Source organism: Microcebus murinus, unplaced genomic scaffold (assembly GCF_040939455.1).
Source record: "Microcebus murinus isolate Inina unplaced genomic scaffold, M.murinus_Inina_mat1.0 scaf005_hap2_Mmur4.0, whole genome shotgun sequence".
Classification (NCBI taxonomy): Eukaryota; Metazoa; Chordata; class Mammalia; order Primates; family Cheirogaleidae; genus Microcebus; species Microcebus murinus.
Window position 1 is genome coordinate 666422 of NW_027438951.1, and position 17749 is coordinate 684170.

General features: G+C 38.5%; 1 protein-coding gene across 1 annotated transcript in view; it reads left to right on the top strand.

Moving 5' to 3' along the window:
* Positions 1-17749, top strand: part of F8 (coagulation factor VIII) — a 249234-nt gene that overhangs the window by 119508 nt on the left and 111977 nt on the right. The window contains exon 13 of the mRNA XM_075999764.1: positions 17176-17385. Within this exon, the coding sequence (XP_075855879.1) occupies positions 17176-17385 (210 nt within the window). The remainder of the gene's footprint in view (positions 1-17175; positions 17386-17749) is intronic.

Below are 17749 nucleotides of genomic sequence, written 5' to 3' on the forward strand. Positions count from 1 at the left end.
TCTCCCTGTTTCCTGTTCCCATTCCTAGTTAGACAGACTAGATTGAAGGCCCTTGGTGTACTTCTGTAGAGCTAAGCAGCCCATAGAGGAAAACATTAAACTGTGGCTTCCCTGGTCATTTTTTATTGAGAACTAACCCCTTCAGATGTATCCCAGATCAAATATCAACCTACCAACAACTGCCTGGCTGGGAAGTCTGGGGGAGGGATACAGAGGTGTGTGGGTTCATCTTCATTCATGTTCCTTACCCTCTGTCTCTCCTCCTTGTATCCCACCTCTGGTTCAGCGCTGCGAGAGTCTGGTTTGGGATCTTTAAAATCATCAGGGAGAAATGATAAAAAGAGAGCTGCTTTCCCTTTTACCTGAGATGTTTGTCCTTAGGGATAGCACAGTTGGTGTAACTCCCGCAGCTTATCTTGTGACACTGTTTTGAGGTCCATTTCCCTTTGCTCTGGGAGGAATGTCTTCCCATTCCTTTCCTTTTAAACCCTTTACATCAGAAGGGAGCCCTTGGTAACCAGCTTTGGTCTTCTTCTGTCATTCCTCCCTGCTTGCATCTTGTTGCAGGGAGAGTCCTTTTGTACTTTGAGATATCTAGGTGATTTTGTCTGCTCCCAAAGCAGGTCCATACCAAGTAATAGAGGCACCGTGGCCTCCACTTGGTGCATTAGGCCTGATCATAGTATTCTGCCAGACAGTACTTAAAAATGACCTTGGAACAGTGTTGACCAATTTGAGTGCCCAGTCTCAGTAATTATTTTTAAGTCCATTGAGCATTGTGATATTTGTTCTTGGATTGCAGTTTCCTATGTTTTGAACTTAAAGTTGATTTTCAGAATGTTTCTAGAAAATAACTATTTTTTTTCCTTTATGGACCTGTTTTGTTTGGCTGCTGGGATAGATAAGCATGGGCTTTAAGATGTATTCCTCCCAGTTTTCTTGCCTTTCCCATTCTTTTCTTCCTGTCCTCCCCTGCTCCCTCCCTCTCTTCCTCTCTCCTTCCTTTCCTTTCTTTTTCTCTGCCAGGCCATTTTTCAAATTTACATCAAAGATACCTCAAGTGTTGGTATCTGATAATATCTGTCACTCCTCTTATCTGAGAAGTGACCTTTTATTTTTAAGATGACGACAGACCTATTTTTAGATACATTTTCAGTACAATTTTGAACAGCAACTTTTTAATGAAACATCTTCCAGTGTTAGGAAGGTAAGAAATGTCCATAGGTAAGTCTGCTGTTCTATGTTACCATCCTTTGTCTCCCTGAGTGCCTTGGGAGCTCTTTCCTTCCTCGTCTAGTTTTGGGTGTGCATGTTTGGAGTTTATGGCGGGTGGTTTATAAAGCTAGACCATTCTGCCTTGATATTGGTGTTCATGAAAGCCTAATTATTTTCCTTACCCCTTTGCTTTTGCGTTCCTTCTCCCCACCTCTCCTGGGACTATTGACTGGCACGATAATCTCAGGAGAGTGACTCACCCCATAGAAAGACTAAAGTATCCATTCCCTCATAGAAAGAAAAATAAAGTAGTCCCTAGTGTCCTGGGAATTTTCTAGTAGGGTTTGGTGCCTTGAACGCTCTTATTAAGCAATCAGATCCCAGGGTGAGAGTAACAGGCCAATTGGCTAAGAAAGAAAACTGTTTTTCTTTTGAACTATGAAAAGACCCTGTTTGTGAATACATTTAGAAAGAAGAGAGGAAGGATGTCTCCAGAACTTTGTTCTGTTTTTTTGCTACAAAATATGAATAGTTCAAAGTGAAAACCTTTTGTGATGGTTGATGTCTCTCAGGAATAAGCTGGATCTCCAATGTTTTGGGGATGCTCTGAGTCTCAAAAATTGATAATCAGAAAAGTATTTTTGTTTGTTTGTTTAATGTAACCCTGTTCTATTTTAATTAAACTCCAAATTTCGTCTCAAAAAAAAAAAAAAGAAGGAACACAAATAAACAACCTAATGCATACCCAAAAGAACCAGAAAAGGAACAAACTAAGCTCAGAGTTAGCAGAAGAAAGGAAATAAAATTCAGAGCAAAACTAAATGAAATAGAGATTAGAAAAATAATATAAAGATCAATGAAACTAAGAGTTGGTTTTTGAAAATATAAACAAAATGAACTAACCTTTAGCTAGATTAAGAAAGAGAGAAGGCTACAATAAATAAAATCAGAAATAAAAGTGTAACATTACAACTGATAACACAGAAATACAAAGAATTTAAAATAGCTACAAAAAATAAAATGCTTAGGAATATACTTAACTAAGGAGCTAAAAGATCTATACACTGAGAAGTATAAAATATTGATGAAAGAAGTTGAAGACACAGATAAATGGAAATATATTCTGTGTTCTTGCATTGGAAGAATTAATATTGTAAAAATGACCGCACTACCTAAAGTGATCTACAAATTCAATGCAATCCCTATCAAAATTCCAATGTTATTCTTCACAGAAATATAAAAACATCCTAAAATTTGTATGAAACCACAAAAGACTCCAAATAGGCAAAGCAATCTTGAGCAAAAAGGACAAAGCTAGAGACAGGACATTGCCTGATTTCAAAATATACTATAAAGCTGTAGTAACCAAAACAGTATGGTACTGACATAAAAACAAATAGACCAATGAAACAGAATAGAGAATCCAGAAATAAATCTATGCATTCATTTACAGTCAATTGATTTTTTTTTTTTGAGACAGAGTCTCACTTTGTTGCCCAGGCTAGAGTGAGTGTGTGGTGTCATCCTAGCTCACAGCAACCTCAAACTCCTGGGCTCAATCAATCCTGCTGCCTCAGCCTCCCGAGTAGCTGGGACTACAGGCATGTGCCACCATGCCCGGCCAATTTTTTCTACATATATATTAGTTGGCCAATTAATTTCTTTCTATTTTTATAATAGAGACAGGGTCTCACTCTTTCTCAGGCTGGTTTCGAACTCCTGACCTCAAGCAAGCCGCCCACCTCGGCCTCCCAGAGTGCTAGGATTACAGGTGTGAGCCACCTCACCCAGCCAGTCAGTCAATTGATTTACAACAAAAATGTAAAGAACATATAATGGGGAAAGGACAATCCCTCCATAAATGGTGCTAGGAAAACTGGATACTCAAAAAAAAAAAATTACTTTAGACCCTCATCTCATACCATATACAAAAATCAACCCAAAATTAATTAAAGACTTAAACCTAAGACCCGAAACTGTAAAGCTACTAGAATAAGCCATAGGCAAAAAGTTCCATGATATTGGTCTGGGCAAAGATTTTTTGGATATGATACCAAAAGCAAAGGCAACAAAAGCAAAATAGACAACTGGAATTACATCAAACTAAAAAGCTGTACAGCAAAGGAAACAATCAACCGAGTAAGGAGACAACCTGTGTAATGGGAGAATATGTTTGCAAACCATACATCTAATAAGGGGTCAATATCTAAAATATATAAGGAACTCAACCCAATAGCAAAAAAACAAATATTCCACTTTAAAAATGAGCAAAGGCTCTAAATAGACATTTTTCAAAAGAAGATATAAAAATGGCCAACAGGTATATTAAAAAATGCTCAACATCACTAACCATCAGAAAAATGCAAATTTAAACCACAATGAGATATTACCTCACATCTGTTAAAATGGCTATTATCAAAAAGACAAAAGGTAACAAGTCTTAGGATGGGGAGAAAAGGGAACCCTTGTATACCATTGGTGAAAATGTAAATTATTATAGCCATATGGAAAACAGTGTGGAGATGCTTCAAAAAATTAAAAATAGAACTACTATATGATCCAGTAATCCCACTATCGTGGACATATCCAAAAGATACAAAATAAATATGTCAAAGAGATATCTGTATTCCCATGTTCAATTCAGCGCTATTCACAATAGCTAAGATATGAAATCAACCTATTTGTCCACCAATGGATGAATAAAGAAAGAAAATATGGTATAGACACACAATGGAATGCTATTCAGCCTTAAAAAAGGAAAAAGAAAATTCTGTCATTTACAAGAATATGGGTGAACCTGTATGACATTATGTTAAGTGAAATAAACTAGGTACAGAAAGACAAATACAACTTGATATCACTTATATGTGAAATCTTAAAAAGTGGAGCCCATAGAGAATAAAATGGTGGTTACCAGAGACTGGGGGAGGGGCATTGGGGAGATGTTAGTTAAAGGACACACAATTCCAGTTAGACAAGAGGAATTAATTCAAGAGGTCTGTTGTATAACATGGTGACTAGTTAATAATAATTCACTGTATACTTGAAAATTGCTATAAGAGTAGATTTCAAGTGTTCTTACCACCAAAAATGCTAAGTATGTGAGTAAACGCCTATGTTAAATAGCTTGATTTAGCCATTCCATTATACACATACACACACACACACACACACACACACACACACACACACACACACATATGTATCAAAACATCATGATATATATGATAAATATATATTATTTTTCCTGTCAATTAAAAAATAAATTTAGGCACCCTGGGAGTCAGAGGTGGGAGAATCACTCGAGGTCAGGAATTTGAGACCAGTCTGAGCAAGAGCAAGACCCAATCTCTACTAAAAATAGGAAGAAATTAGCTGGACAACCCAAAAACATATAGAAAAAATTAGCCAGGTATGGCGACGCATGCCTATAGTCCCAGCTGCCCAGGAGGCTGAGGCAGAAGAATTGCTTAATCCCAGGAGTTTGAGGTTGCTGTGAGCTAGGCTGATGCTCTCTACCCCGGGTGACAGAGTGAGACTCTGTCTCTAAATAAATAAATAAATAAATAAATTTAAAGAAAGATTGGAGAATCAGCCATTCTAGTAATTAAGTGTGATGGAGGTTACATTCCAATGAATTGAGATAACTAATATGTAAGTTATAATAAACCAAATAGTATGAGGTTAAAAAAAACAATGAGATGCTACTATATACACCAGAATGGCTAAAATTAAAAATACTGACCATACCAAGTGTTTGTAAGATGTGGAAGAACCAGAACTCTCATACATTTCTGCTCAGGATGGAAATTTATGAAAATACTTTGGGAAAATATTTGGCAGTATCTAAGGCTGAAGATATGCATACCCTATTGACTCAGGAAATCCACTCCTAGTTACATACAAGTTATAGATTGAATCATGTCCTCTACCTCCCATTCATATGTTGAAGCCCTAACCCTAGTACCTCAGAATGTGACTACATTTGGAGAATAGGATCCTTAAAGAAATTATTAAGTTGAAATAAGGTTGTGAGAATGAGTCTTAATATGACTAGTGTCCTTAAAAGAGGAGGAAATTTGTATGCACAGACACACCAGGGATGCATGTTAACAGAGGAAACACCATGTGAAGTCATAGAGAGAAGGCAACCATTGTGAGACAAAGAGAGGCCTCAGAAGCAACCAAACCTGCCAATATCTTCAGAACTGTTAGAAAACATATTTCTGTCATTTAAGGCACCCAGACTGGTATTTTTTTTATGACAGCCCTATCAAACTAAGACAATACCCTAAAGAAGTGTGTACCTATTTTACAAAAGACATGTAATTATTCAATCCATGTGGAGTGTCAAAAGGCAACATTACAATGAATTTAAAGATCTTAGTTGGATTTTATTCATGATTCTAGAATCAGGCAGCCCTCAGTACCAGAATAGGTTCAAAAAACACTGGCCAGCAATGTGGTCAGGCAGTATTTATGGACAGAAAATGGAAGTGAGGTATAGAGACAATTGATTACAGCTTGGTGCTTTGCCTTATTTGAATCTGTTAGCCACCTGCAGTAGACTGAAGCTCAGCTTCTGTAATCAGCTGAAACTCAGTTGTTTGTTAAAAAAGTATATTACTAAGTCAGGCTGCAGTAATTATGTAAGGACTCCAGTAAAAAGCCTCTTCAGGCCAAATTTAGATTAATTTAACAGGAGTGTACTCTTTTTAAGTGATGTGAAAAGCAGTGGAATCTATTTTTTCCAAATGGATAGTCATATTTTCCATCAGCATTTACCAAATAGCTCATTTTTTCTTTTTTTTAATTTCAACATATTATGGGGGTACAAATGTTAAGATAATGTATATTGCCCATGCCGCCCCTCCTCCCTCCAGTCAGAACTTCAAGCGTGACCATCCCCCAACGTTGCACATCTCACTAATTGTGTTTGTATATACTCATCCCCTCCTCCCCCCTCCGACCCACCTGACACCTGATAGATGTTATTCTTATATGTCCACTTAGGTGTTGATCCATTAATAACAATTTTCTGGTGAGTACATGTGGTGCTTGTTTTTCCATTCTTGAGATACTTCACTTGATAGAATGGGCTCCAGCTCTATCCAGGAAAATACAAGAGATGCTATATCACCATTGTTTCTTAAAGCTGAATAGTACTCCATGGTATACATTTTATTAATCCACTCAAGAATTGATGGGCATTTGGGTTATTTCCACAACTTTGCAATTGTGAATTGTGTTGCTATAAACATTCAAGTGCAGGTGTCTTTTTCATAAAGTGACTTTTGATCTTTTGGGTAGATGTCCAGTAGTGGAATTGCTGGATCAAATGGTAGAACTACTTGATACTTTAAGGTATCTACATATTGCTTTCTATAGAGGTTGAACTAGTTTGCAGTCCCACCAGCAGTGTAGGAGTGTTCCTATCTCTCTGGATCCATGCCAACATTTATTGTTTGGGGACTTTTTGATAAAGGCCATTCTCACTGGAGCTAAGTGACATCTCATTGTGGTTTTGATTTGCATTTGCCTGATGATTAGAGATGTTGAGCATTTTTTCATGTGTTTGTTGGCCATTATTCTGTCTTCTTTTGAGAAGTTTCTGTTCATGTCCTTTGCCAATTTATTGATAGGGTTGTTTGATTTTTTCTTGCTGATTTTCCTGAGTTCTAAATAGATTCTAGTTATCAGCCCTTTATCGGATGTGTAGCTTGCGAAAATTTTCTCCCATTCTATGCATTGTCTGTTTGCTCTCTTGACAGTTTCTTTGGCTGTGCAGAAGCTTTTTAATTTGATCAGGTCCCATTTGTTTATTTCTGTTGCTGCTGTTATTGCCTTTGGGATCTTCTTCATAAATTCTTTGCCTAGGCCAATGTCTAGAAGAGTATTTCCAACATTTTCCTCTAGAATTCTAATCGTTTCACACCTAATGTTGAAGTCTGTTACCCAGCGTGACTTGATTTTTGTGAGAGGTGAAAGGTGTGGTTCTTGTTTCAGTCTTCTACATGTGGCTATCCAGTTTTCCCTGCACCATTTATTAAATAAGGATTCTTTTCCTCAGTGTATGATTTTTTCTGCTTTGTCAAAGATTAGTTGTCTATATGAGTGTAGTTTTATGTCTGGGTTCTCTGTTCTGTTCCACTGGTCAATGTCCCTGTTCTTGTGCCATCCCCAAGCTGTTTTAATGACTATAGCCTTGTAGTATAGTTTGAAGTCTGGTAGATTGATACCTCCTATTTTGTTTTTATTGCCTAGGATTGATTTTGCTATATGGGGTCTTCTCTGGTTCCATATGAAGACTAAAATTATTTTTTCTATATCTGTGAAAAATGATGATGGTATTTTAATAGGGATTGCATTGACTCTGTAGGTCACTTTGGGTACTATAGACATTTTAACAATGTTGATTTTGCAAACCCATGAGCATGGTATATTCTTCCATCTGTTTACGTCTTCTGCTATTTCCTTCTTCAATGTTTAATAGTTCTACCTGTAGAGGTCTTTTACCTCCTTAGTTAAATATATTCCCAGGCACTTTATTTTCTGTATTGCTATTTTGAAGGGAATTGAGTCTTTGATTTGGTTCTCACTTTTGCTGTTCTTGGCATATATGAATGCCTCTGATTTCTGTGTATTGATTTTGTATCCTGAAACCTTACCAAATTCATTTATCAATTCAAGGAGTCTCTTGGTTGAATCCTTGGGGTTTTCTAGGTATAATATCATGTCATCAGCAAAGAGTGAATGTTTGATCTCTTCTGCCCCTATTTGGATACCTTTAATTCCATTTTCCTGTCTGATTGCTGTAGCCAAGACTTCCAGCACTATGTGGAACAGAAGTCGAGATAGTGAGCAGCCTTGTCTGGTTCCAGTTCTAAGTGGGAATGATTTCAATTTTTCCCCATTCAGTATGATGTTGGCTATGCGTCTGTCATATATGGCTTGTATCATTTTTAGGTAAGCCCTGTCTACGCCTATTTTGTTGAGCGTTCTTATCATAAAAGGGTGTTGAATTTTGTCAAATGCTTTTTATGTGTCTATTGAGAACATCATATGGTCTTTGTTTTTGCATCTGTTTATATGGTGAATTACATTTATAGATTTGCATATGTTGAACCACCCCTGCGTCCCTGGGATGAAGCCCACTTGGTTGTGGTGTATTGTTTTCTTGGCAAGCATCTGGATTCGATTGGCTAGGATTTTGTTGAGAATTTTTGCATCTATATTCATAAGGGATATTGGTCTGTAGTTTTATTTTTTTGGTGCATCCTTTCCTGGTTTTGGTATCAGGCTTATGTTCGCTTCATAAAATGTATTGGGGAGGCTTCCAACTTTCTCAATGTTGTGAAATAACTTCTGCAAGATAGGCACCAGTTCTTCCTTGTAGGTGTGATAAATTTGGGTGTGAAACCATTTGGTCCAGGACTTTTCTTTTTAGGAAGGTATTTTATTGCTGTTTCAATTTCAGTACTTGATATTGGTCTGTTCAGTAATTCTGTTTCTTCCTGGTTGAACCTAGGGAGGCTGTGTGTTTCTAAGAAATTGTCCATTTCCTCCACATTTTCTAGTTTGTGTGCATAGAGGTTTTTGTAGTATTCATAAATTATATCTTGTATCTCTGGGGCATCCATTGTAATTTCTCCTTTATTGTTCCTGATTAGAGATTTTTCTTTATTGCTTTTCATTAATCTAGCCAAAGGTGTGTCAATTTGGTTAATTTTTTCAAAAACCAACTTGTTTTATTAATCTTTTTTTATTTTTTTATTTTTATTTATTTATTTTTGACATATTATGGGGGTACAAATTTTAATGTTTCAATAAATGCCCTTTCCCCCCTCACCCCACAAGTCTCAGTTTTATACCAGCCCCCCTCCCACCTGTTCAATACCCTATTACAGTAGTACCTATGTGTCTACTTAGGTGCTGCTCAGTTAATACCAGTTTGCTGGTGAATATATGTGGTGCTTGTTTTCCCATTCTTGGGATAATACACTTACTAGTATGGGTTCCAGCTCTAACCAGGAAAATATAAGATGTGCTATATCACCGTTGTTTCTTAGAGCTGAATAGTACTCCATGGCATACATATACCATATTTTATTAATCCATACTTGGATTCATGGGCACTTGGGCTATTTCTACAGCCTGCGATTATGAATTGTGCTGCTATAAACACTCAAGTGCAGGTGTCTTTTTTGTAGAGTGTCATTGGATCTTTCGGGTAGATGCCCAGTAATGGGATTGCTGGATCAAATGGTAGATCCACTTGTATCACATTAAGGTATCTCCATATTGCTTTCCACAGAGGTTGAACTAGTTTGCAGTCCCACCAGCAGTGTAAGAGTGTTCCTCTCTCTCCATATCCACGCCGGCATTTATTGTTTGGAAAATTTTTTATAAAGGCCATTCTCACTGGAGTTAAGTGATATTTCATTGTGGTTTTGATTTGCATTTCCCTGATGATTAGAGATGTTGAGCATTTTTTCATATGTTTGTTGGCCATTCTTCTGTCTTCTTTAGAAAACCTTCTCTTCAAGTCCTTTGCCCACTTTTTAATAGGGTTGTTTGATTTTTTTCTTCCTGATTCTCGTGAGTTCTAAGTATATTCTAGTTATCAGCCCCTTATCAGATGTGTAGGATGCAAAAATTTTCTCCCACTCTATAGGTTGTCTGTTTACTTTCATGACTGTTTCTTTGGCTGTGCATAAGCTTTTTAGCTTGATCATGTCCCATTTATTTATTTTTGTTGCTGCTTTGATTGCCTTTGGGGACTTCTTTATAAACTCTTTGCCTAGGCTGATGTCTAGGAGAGTGTTTCCAACATTTTCCTCTAGAATTCTAATAGTTTCGTACCTTAGGTTTAAGTCTGTTATCCAGCGTGAGTTGATTTTTGAGATAGGTAAGAGGTTTGGGTCCTGCTACAGCCTCCTACAAGTAGCTATCCAGTTTTCCCAGCACCATTTATTGAAAAGGGATTCTTTTCCCCAGCGTATGTTTTTGTCTGCTTTGTCAAAGATTAGATGGCTATGTGAGGATGGTTTTATATCAGGATTCTCACATCTGTTCCACTGGTCCATATTCCTATTTTTGTGCCAATACCAGATTGTTTTAATTACTATAGCTTTGTAGTATAGTTTGATATCTGGCATATTAATACCTCCCATTTTGTTTTTGTTGCCTAGAATTGCTTTTGATATTTGGGGTGTTCTTCGGTTCCATACGAAGCATAAAATTATTTTTTCTATATCTGTGAAGAATGCTGATGGGATTTTAATAGGTATTGCATTGAATCTGTAGATCAGTTTGGGTAGTATAGACATTTTAATGATGTTGAGTCTGCCGATCCACGAGCATGGTATGGATTTCCATCTGTTTACATCCTCTGCTATTTCCTTCCTCACTGTTTCATAGTTCTCCCTGTGGTAGTCTTTTATCTTCTTTGTTAAGGATATTCCTAGGTACTTTAATTTCTTTGTTACTATTGTGAAGGGACTTGAGTCTTTGATTTGGTTTTCAATTTGATTGTTGTTGGCGTATACGAATGCCTCTGATTTCTGTGTATTGATTTTGTATCCTGAGACTTTACTAAATTCATTTATCAGTTCCAGGAGTTTCTTGGTTGAATCTTTGGGGTTTTCTAAATATAATATCATATAATCAGCAAACAGTGAAAGTTTGATCTCTTCTGCCCCTGTTTGGATACCTTTAATTCCACTTTCCTGTCTGATTGCTGTAGCCAAACTTCAAGCACTATGTTGAATAGAAGTGGAGATAGTGGGCAGCCTTGTCTGGTTCCAGTTCTAAGTGGGAATGTTTTAAATTGTTCCTCATTCAGTATGATGTTGGCTATGGGCCTGTCATATATGGCTTGTATCATTTTTAGGTATGTTCCTTCTATGCCTATTTGATTAAGTGCCGTATCATGAAAGGGTGTTGAATTTTGTCAAAAGCTTTTTCTGCATCTATTGAAAGAATCATGTGGTCTTTGTTTTTGCTTCTGTTTATGTGGTGAATTGCATTTATAGATTTACATATGTTGAACCATCCCTGCATCCCTGGGATGAAGCCCACTTGGTCGTGATGGATTATCTTTTTGATAAACGTCTGGATTCGGTTAGCTAAGATTTTGTTGAAAATTTTTGCATCTATATTCATTAGGGATATTGGTCTGTAGTTTTCTTTTTTGTTGCATCCTTTCTCGGTTTTGGTATCAGAGTAATATTGGCTTCATAAAATGTGTCGGGGAGGTTTCCGTTCTTCTCGATGTTGTGGAATAGTTTCTGCAAGATAGGTACTAGTTCTTCTTTGTAAGTGTGGTAAAATTCGGGTGTGAAACCATCTGGACCGGGACTTTTCTTTTTAGGGAGACTTTTAATTGCTGTTTCTATTTCAGCTGTTGAGATTGGTCTGTTCAGGAAGTCTATTTCTTCCTGGTTGAGCCTAGGGAGGCTGTGTGTTTCTAGAAATTTTTCCATTTCCTCCACATTTTCCAGTTTGTGTGCATAAAGATTTTTGTAGTATTCATAAATTATATCTTGTATCTCTTTGGGATCAGTTGTGATATCTCCTTTTTTATTCCTGATGGAGCTTATTAGAGATTTCTCTTTTCTGCTTTTCATTAGCTTAGCTAATGGCGCACCAATTTTAGTGATTTATTAATCTTCCGTGTGATTTCCCTGTTGTCAATTTCATTTAGTTCTGATTTGATCTTAATAATTTCACTTGTTCAGCTGGGTTTGGGGTCTGCCTCTTCTTCTTTCTCCAACTCTTTGAGATGACTCATTAGGTTGTCTATTTGTGATCTTTTAGACTTTTGGATATAGGCATTTATGGAAATAAAGTTTCCTCTCAGGACTGTTTTAGATGTGTCCCACAGGTTTTGATAACTTGTGTCTCCTTTGTCATTTAGTTAAAAGAATCTTTTGATTTCAATATTGATTTCCTCATTTATGAAGTGATCATTGAGCAGAATGTTTTTTAGTTTCCATGACCTTGTGTAGAAATGAGAACTCCTGTTAGGAGTAATTTCTACATTTATTCCATTGTGGTCTGCAAAGATACATGGTATAATTTCTATTTTTTAAATTGTTTGAAACGTGCTTTGTACACTAGGATATGGTCTTCGAGAATGACCCATGAGCTGATGAGAAGAATGTATATTCAGTGGTTTAGGGGTAGAATGTCTTATAAATGTCAGTCAGGCCCATTTGTTCTAGTGTTCTGTTTAAGTCCATTAATTCTTTGTTGATTTTCTGTTTGGAGGATCTGTCCTGTGCTGTCAGTGGGTATTAAAGTCTCCAACTATTATGGTGTTGTTGTTTATCCATTTGTTTAGATCAAGTAGAGTTTGCTTTATGAATCTGCATGCACCAAGGTTGGGTGCATATATATTTAGAATTGTTATGTCTTCTTGTTGAACTGTACTCTTCACCATTATATAGTGACCTTCTTTGTCTTTTATTATTTTTTTGAGTTAAAAGCTAAGTTATCTGTAATGAGCACAGCCATGCCAGCTTTCTTTTGGCTTCCGTTTGCTTGAAATTTTCTTCTCCACCCCTTTACCTTTAGTCTAACTGCATCCTTGCAGGTTAGATATGTTTCCTGAAGACAGCAGATACTTGGCTTGTGTTTTTTTATCCATTCAGCCAGACTATGTCTCTAGAGTGGGGAGTTCAAGCCATTCACATTTATTGAGATAACTGATAGGTGGGGCAGATTTCTGTTCATTATGTTGGGTTGAATTTTGTTGCTTTGTTTTCTCTCTTGAGCCACTGTGGTATCTGGGCTTTGATCTTTAGCTTTTTTTTTTTTTTTTTTTTTTTTTTTTTTTTTTTTTTTTTTTTTTTTTTTTGAGACAGAGTCTCGCTTTGTTGCCCAGGCTAGAGTGAGTGCCATGGCGTCAGCCTAGCTCATAGCAACCTCAAACTCCTGGGGGCTCAAGCGATCCTTCTGTCTCAGCCTCCCAAGTAGCTGGGACTACAGGCATGCACCACCATGCCCGGCTAATTTTTTTCTATGTATATATTAGTTGGCCAATTAGTTTCTTTCTATTTTTATAGTAGAGACGGGGTCTCGCTCTTGCTCAGGCTGGTTTCGAACTCCCGACCTCGAGCAATCCACCCGCCTCGGCCTCCCAGAGAGCTAGGATTACAGGCGTGAGCCACCACGCCCGGCCTGATCTTTAGCTTTGAGTAGATTTACATTCTTGAGTGTTTATTGTGCTGATCCGTGGGTAATACTGTTTTGAGTACTTCTTGAAGGGCTGCTCTTGTCTTGGTAAAATCCCTCAGTCTTTGCTTATCTGAGAATGTCTTGATTTCTCCTTCATATACAAAACTTAGCTTTGCAGGGAATAAGATTCTAGGCTGGGCATCATTATGTTTCAGAAGAGTGAGCATGGGGCCCCAGTCTCTCCTTGCTAGTAAAGTTTCAATAGAGAAGTCTGGCATTATTTGGATTGGCTTTCCTTTGTATGTTACTTGCTTCTTTCTCTTTACAGCTCATAGAAGAGCTTCTTTAGTTGATATTTTGGTCAGCTGCATGTCGTGACATCCTCCTCTTTGCATTGAATCTCCCAGGGGTCCTCTAGGCTTCTTGAACTTATAGCTGGAGATTTTCAGCAAGGTCTGGGAAATTTTTCTCTACTATATCTTCAAATAGCTTGTCCAGCCCTTTAGTATTTTCTTCTTCCCCTTCTGGTGACCCTATGACCCTCACATTAGGTTTCTTCACATAATCCCACATCTCTTGTAGGCTTTGCTCTTTTCTCTCATTTCTCTGCTCTATCTCTGTGACTGATTTATTTAATTGGAAGGTGTTATCTTCAATCTCTGAGATTCTTTTTTCTGTTTGATCTACCCTGTTCTTGAGGCTTTCCACTGTGTTTTGTAGTTCGCTGAATTGATTCTTCATTTATAGGAGTTTGGTTAGACTTTTCTTCATTGTTTCCATTTCTTTAGTGAATTTTTGTTCCAGGTCCTGGGATCTTTTTGTGTTTTCTTTGTGTTGTTTATCCAGTTGTTCTTGCAAGTCGTTGAATTTTCCTACAATCCACGTTCAAAATTCCTCTTCTGTCATTTTAGTGGTCTGATTTTGGTTGGTGTCCATTTCTAAGGGGCTGGTGCTCCTCTTTGGGGTATGCCTTCCGTTTGAGTCTTCATATTTCCAGAGTTCCTTCGCTGATTTCTTCCCATCTAGATCAGTTGTTGCTTCTTGCCTTTAGCTTTTTTCTGGATAATAACATGCCCTGTTCAGTCTCTGAGCCTGTAGGTGGTGTTTGTGGGTGAGATTCGACCACACCCTGTATGATGAGTCAGTAGGTGCCGTGAAAAGGGTATGCAGAATGTCCTCCCTGTCAGTAGGTGGCACTTGCTTGGAGGAACAGGCTACAGTGTTGTTTTTTGGTCCTGTAACCAGTTCTTGTTCCCCTGGAGAGGCTCTCTTGTGCTTCACGTAGTGGGTGGGGCCCTGGGAATTCCAGTTGTGTCCTTATTCTCCACCTCAGTGAGGGCTGGTCTTGGAGTGAGTCTGAGCAGAGCTGGGTTGGGTAAGCCTGCCCTCAGGCACCACAAATGCTGTTAGCAGGGGTCAAAGTTCTGTTCTCTGCTTCCAGGAAAAGCTGTCAGGGAGGGGCTGGGATGGCCCCTCTCAGTCAGAAAGTGTGCGTGTGAGTGTGGGGCCATCTGAGACCTGCAGTCTGGAGCAGGCCTCATTCCTTTCCACCCTCCTAACTTTGTGGCTACTGCTGGGCCTCTGCCAGTAGGCCAGACCTCACGCCACCAGGCCTCCTCTTGCTGTGATTCCAGCCGAGAGGTTCCCTGTGCAGGATCACCACCTGGGCTGGGCACACAGCCCCCCTTTTGGAGGAGGGTTGCCCTCAAGGACACTGATCTGCTCCTGAAGGCACACACACCTCAGTAGGCTGTTCATGAATATCCCTTGTGTGCCCCGGGCAATGCAAGACCTGGGTGCATGGGATCTGGCCTGCAGGTCTGACCTCTGGGCCCTGGAGTTCAATCCCTAACCCCACCAGGGTGAGAAGTGCCAGTCCTAATTAAGTCATGGGGAGCCCAAGCTGGGATGATGTCTCTCAGCCCCAGGGTCTGCCCCTTTCTCTTGGAATCACCGGGCCAGCCGCACCTGGGAGAGCTGGCAGGTAGGTAGCTCACTGTCTGAGTACCCCTCAGTCAGCTATAGGGCTCTGAAAGGGAAGGTCCCATTCCCTGGAGATACCTCCGGATGTTGGCTATATTGTCTCTCACAGCAGCCGCGGATAGGGAAGGGGGATCGGAGAATGAGGCAATATGGAGCCTGCCGCACAGCTCGAGTCTGTGCACAGGGAGTTGCCCAGAGGGAGTTGGGAGCCTGGTGTCATGTCCGCTACAGGTCAGGTCCGCTACAGGCTTACCACTCACTGGCAGTGGCCTTCTCTGGGCTGGTGTCTGCAGGTCTCTCCAACCGCTGGGGAGCCCACCAGTAGTCCGAGATGCAAGGGAGGGGAGAGTTAACTACTCAACCTACCCTTGCCGCTGGTCTCCAGGCTACTCGGGAGGTTGCTGCTTCCAGTTCTCCTCTGCAACCTCCTCCCATGGAGTCTCCCGTAGTCTCAGGTACCCCTCCTTCCGACCGTTGTCCGATGTATGCTCGTCTGCTTGCTTCTTTCTTCTAATTTCTCCTAGAATCTGTCTTTTTTGCAGAGACACTCTATCTGGTGGTGTTTCTCTTCCACCATCTTGCTCCGCCCCCGCAAATAGCTCATTGTTTCCCCTACTGATTTGAGATGCTGCCCCTATCATATATGAAATTTCCACTTATATCTGTTTCAGTTTCTGTACTGTATATTGTTTAATATATGTGTCTATTCCTGTATTATGATCACACTTTAATTACAGTAGCTTTATACTATCTCTTAATACCCTTTAGAAAAAGAAGCTTTTATTCTTAATTAGTTCCACTAAGCCAGTGTCTGAGCATTGCTTAGTGGATTTGTGGGCCACCACTTTGCACAGCACCTAGTAACAGAGTAGACAAATGTTTATTGAATTGATAAATGGATGGATGGAAGAGGCTTTCAAAAATAATTCCATGTATAGACAAAGGCTGGTGTTATTAATACTTTTGCTTAGCTCTTTAGTTTGAAATAATTTAAAATTTACACGGAATTTACTAGAATAGTACAGAGGACTTGCATGTATCTTTTACCCAGATTCACCAATTTTTAATATTTTACCATATGTGATTTGTCATTTTCTCTTTTCTTTATATATATACTTTTATTACTTGTTTTCTATTTGAAAATAGATTGCAGATATCATGCCATTTTACCTTTTAATACTTCATTGTGTATTTCCTACAAATAAAGACATTCTCTTACCTAACCAGAATGACTTTATAAAATTCTGGACATTTCACATTGACACAATACATTTTTGTGATTGGAAGCCAGTATTTTAATGGCATCAACCAATGCTATCATTTACAGCATTTCCTCCCTTCAGTACAGGGATCTAGTACAAGCATCTAATTCTTCTGCTTCTTTCCATTCCTTGAATCTGGAACTTTACCATTTGTTAACTTTAATCACCTTGTCAAGATTTTTTTCTGGTTTATCCTCTGTGTAGTTACTATTTTCTCTCTTGCAACTAATAAACAGTTTCAAGGGATATACTTTGAGATCATGTAAACACCCTACTCCTTACCTAACTGCTTGCCCACCCCATGTAACATCCAAATCTATCTTTACCATGATGGTCTATGGATCTCTCCTCACTTTGGGATTGGGGCCCAGCTGATTAACAATCTACTTTTTTGGGAAAAAATAATTCTATCTCTTCTTAGAAGTAAGGTAATGTACATAACATATAATAATTCCTAATTATATAATTACAATCACAATTCAAAATAATAAATCCAAGATACTGCTAAACTTCTTGTTGCCCCATTGTTTTTCAGGCATCAATGGCTATGTTTTTGATAGCTTGCAGTTGTCAGTTTGTTTGCATGAGGTGGCATACTGGTATATTCTAAGCATTGGAGCACAGACTGACTTCCTTTCTGTCTTCTTCTCTGGATATACCTTCAAACACAAAATGGTCTATGAAGACACACTTACCCTATTCCCATTCTCAGGAGAAACTGTCTTCATGTCAATGGAAAACCCAGGTTAGTATTTATATTCTTTTACTAACAGTGGCAATTGCTTCACTAGCTAGTCATATGTTCTCTTTCCCACTAGTTCACGTTTGGGCAGATACTAAATAGTTCAAGTGATTTTGGTGAGAAATTTTGGTAATTGCAAGGTATTTGAATGACAGCATCAACTCAACTATTTAACTTAAAAGTTTTTAATCTAAAATGTGTCTTTACTTGCCAAGGGCCAATTTTTTTTCTTTTATTTTTTAGGTATTTTTAATTTCAAAATATTAAGGGGATACAAATGTCTTTGTTACATGGATACCTTTTACAATGCTTAAGTCAGGGCTTTTAGTGTGCCTATCACCTGAATACTGTTTATTGTACCCAATAC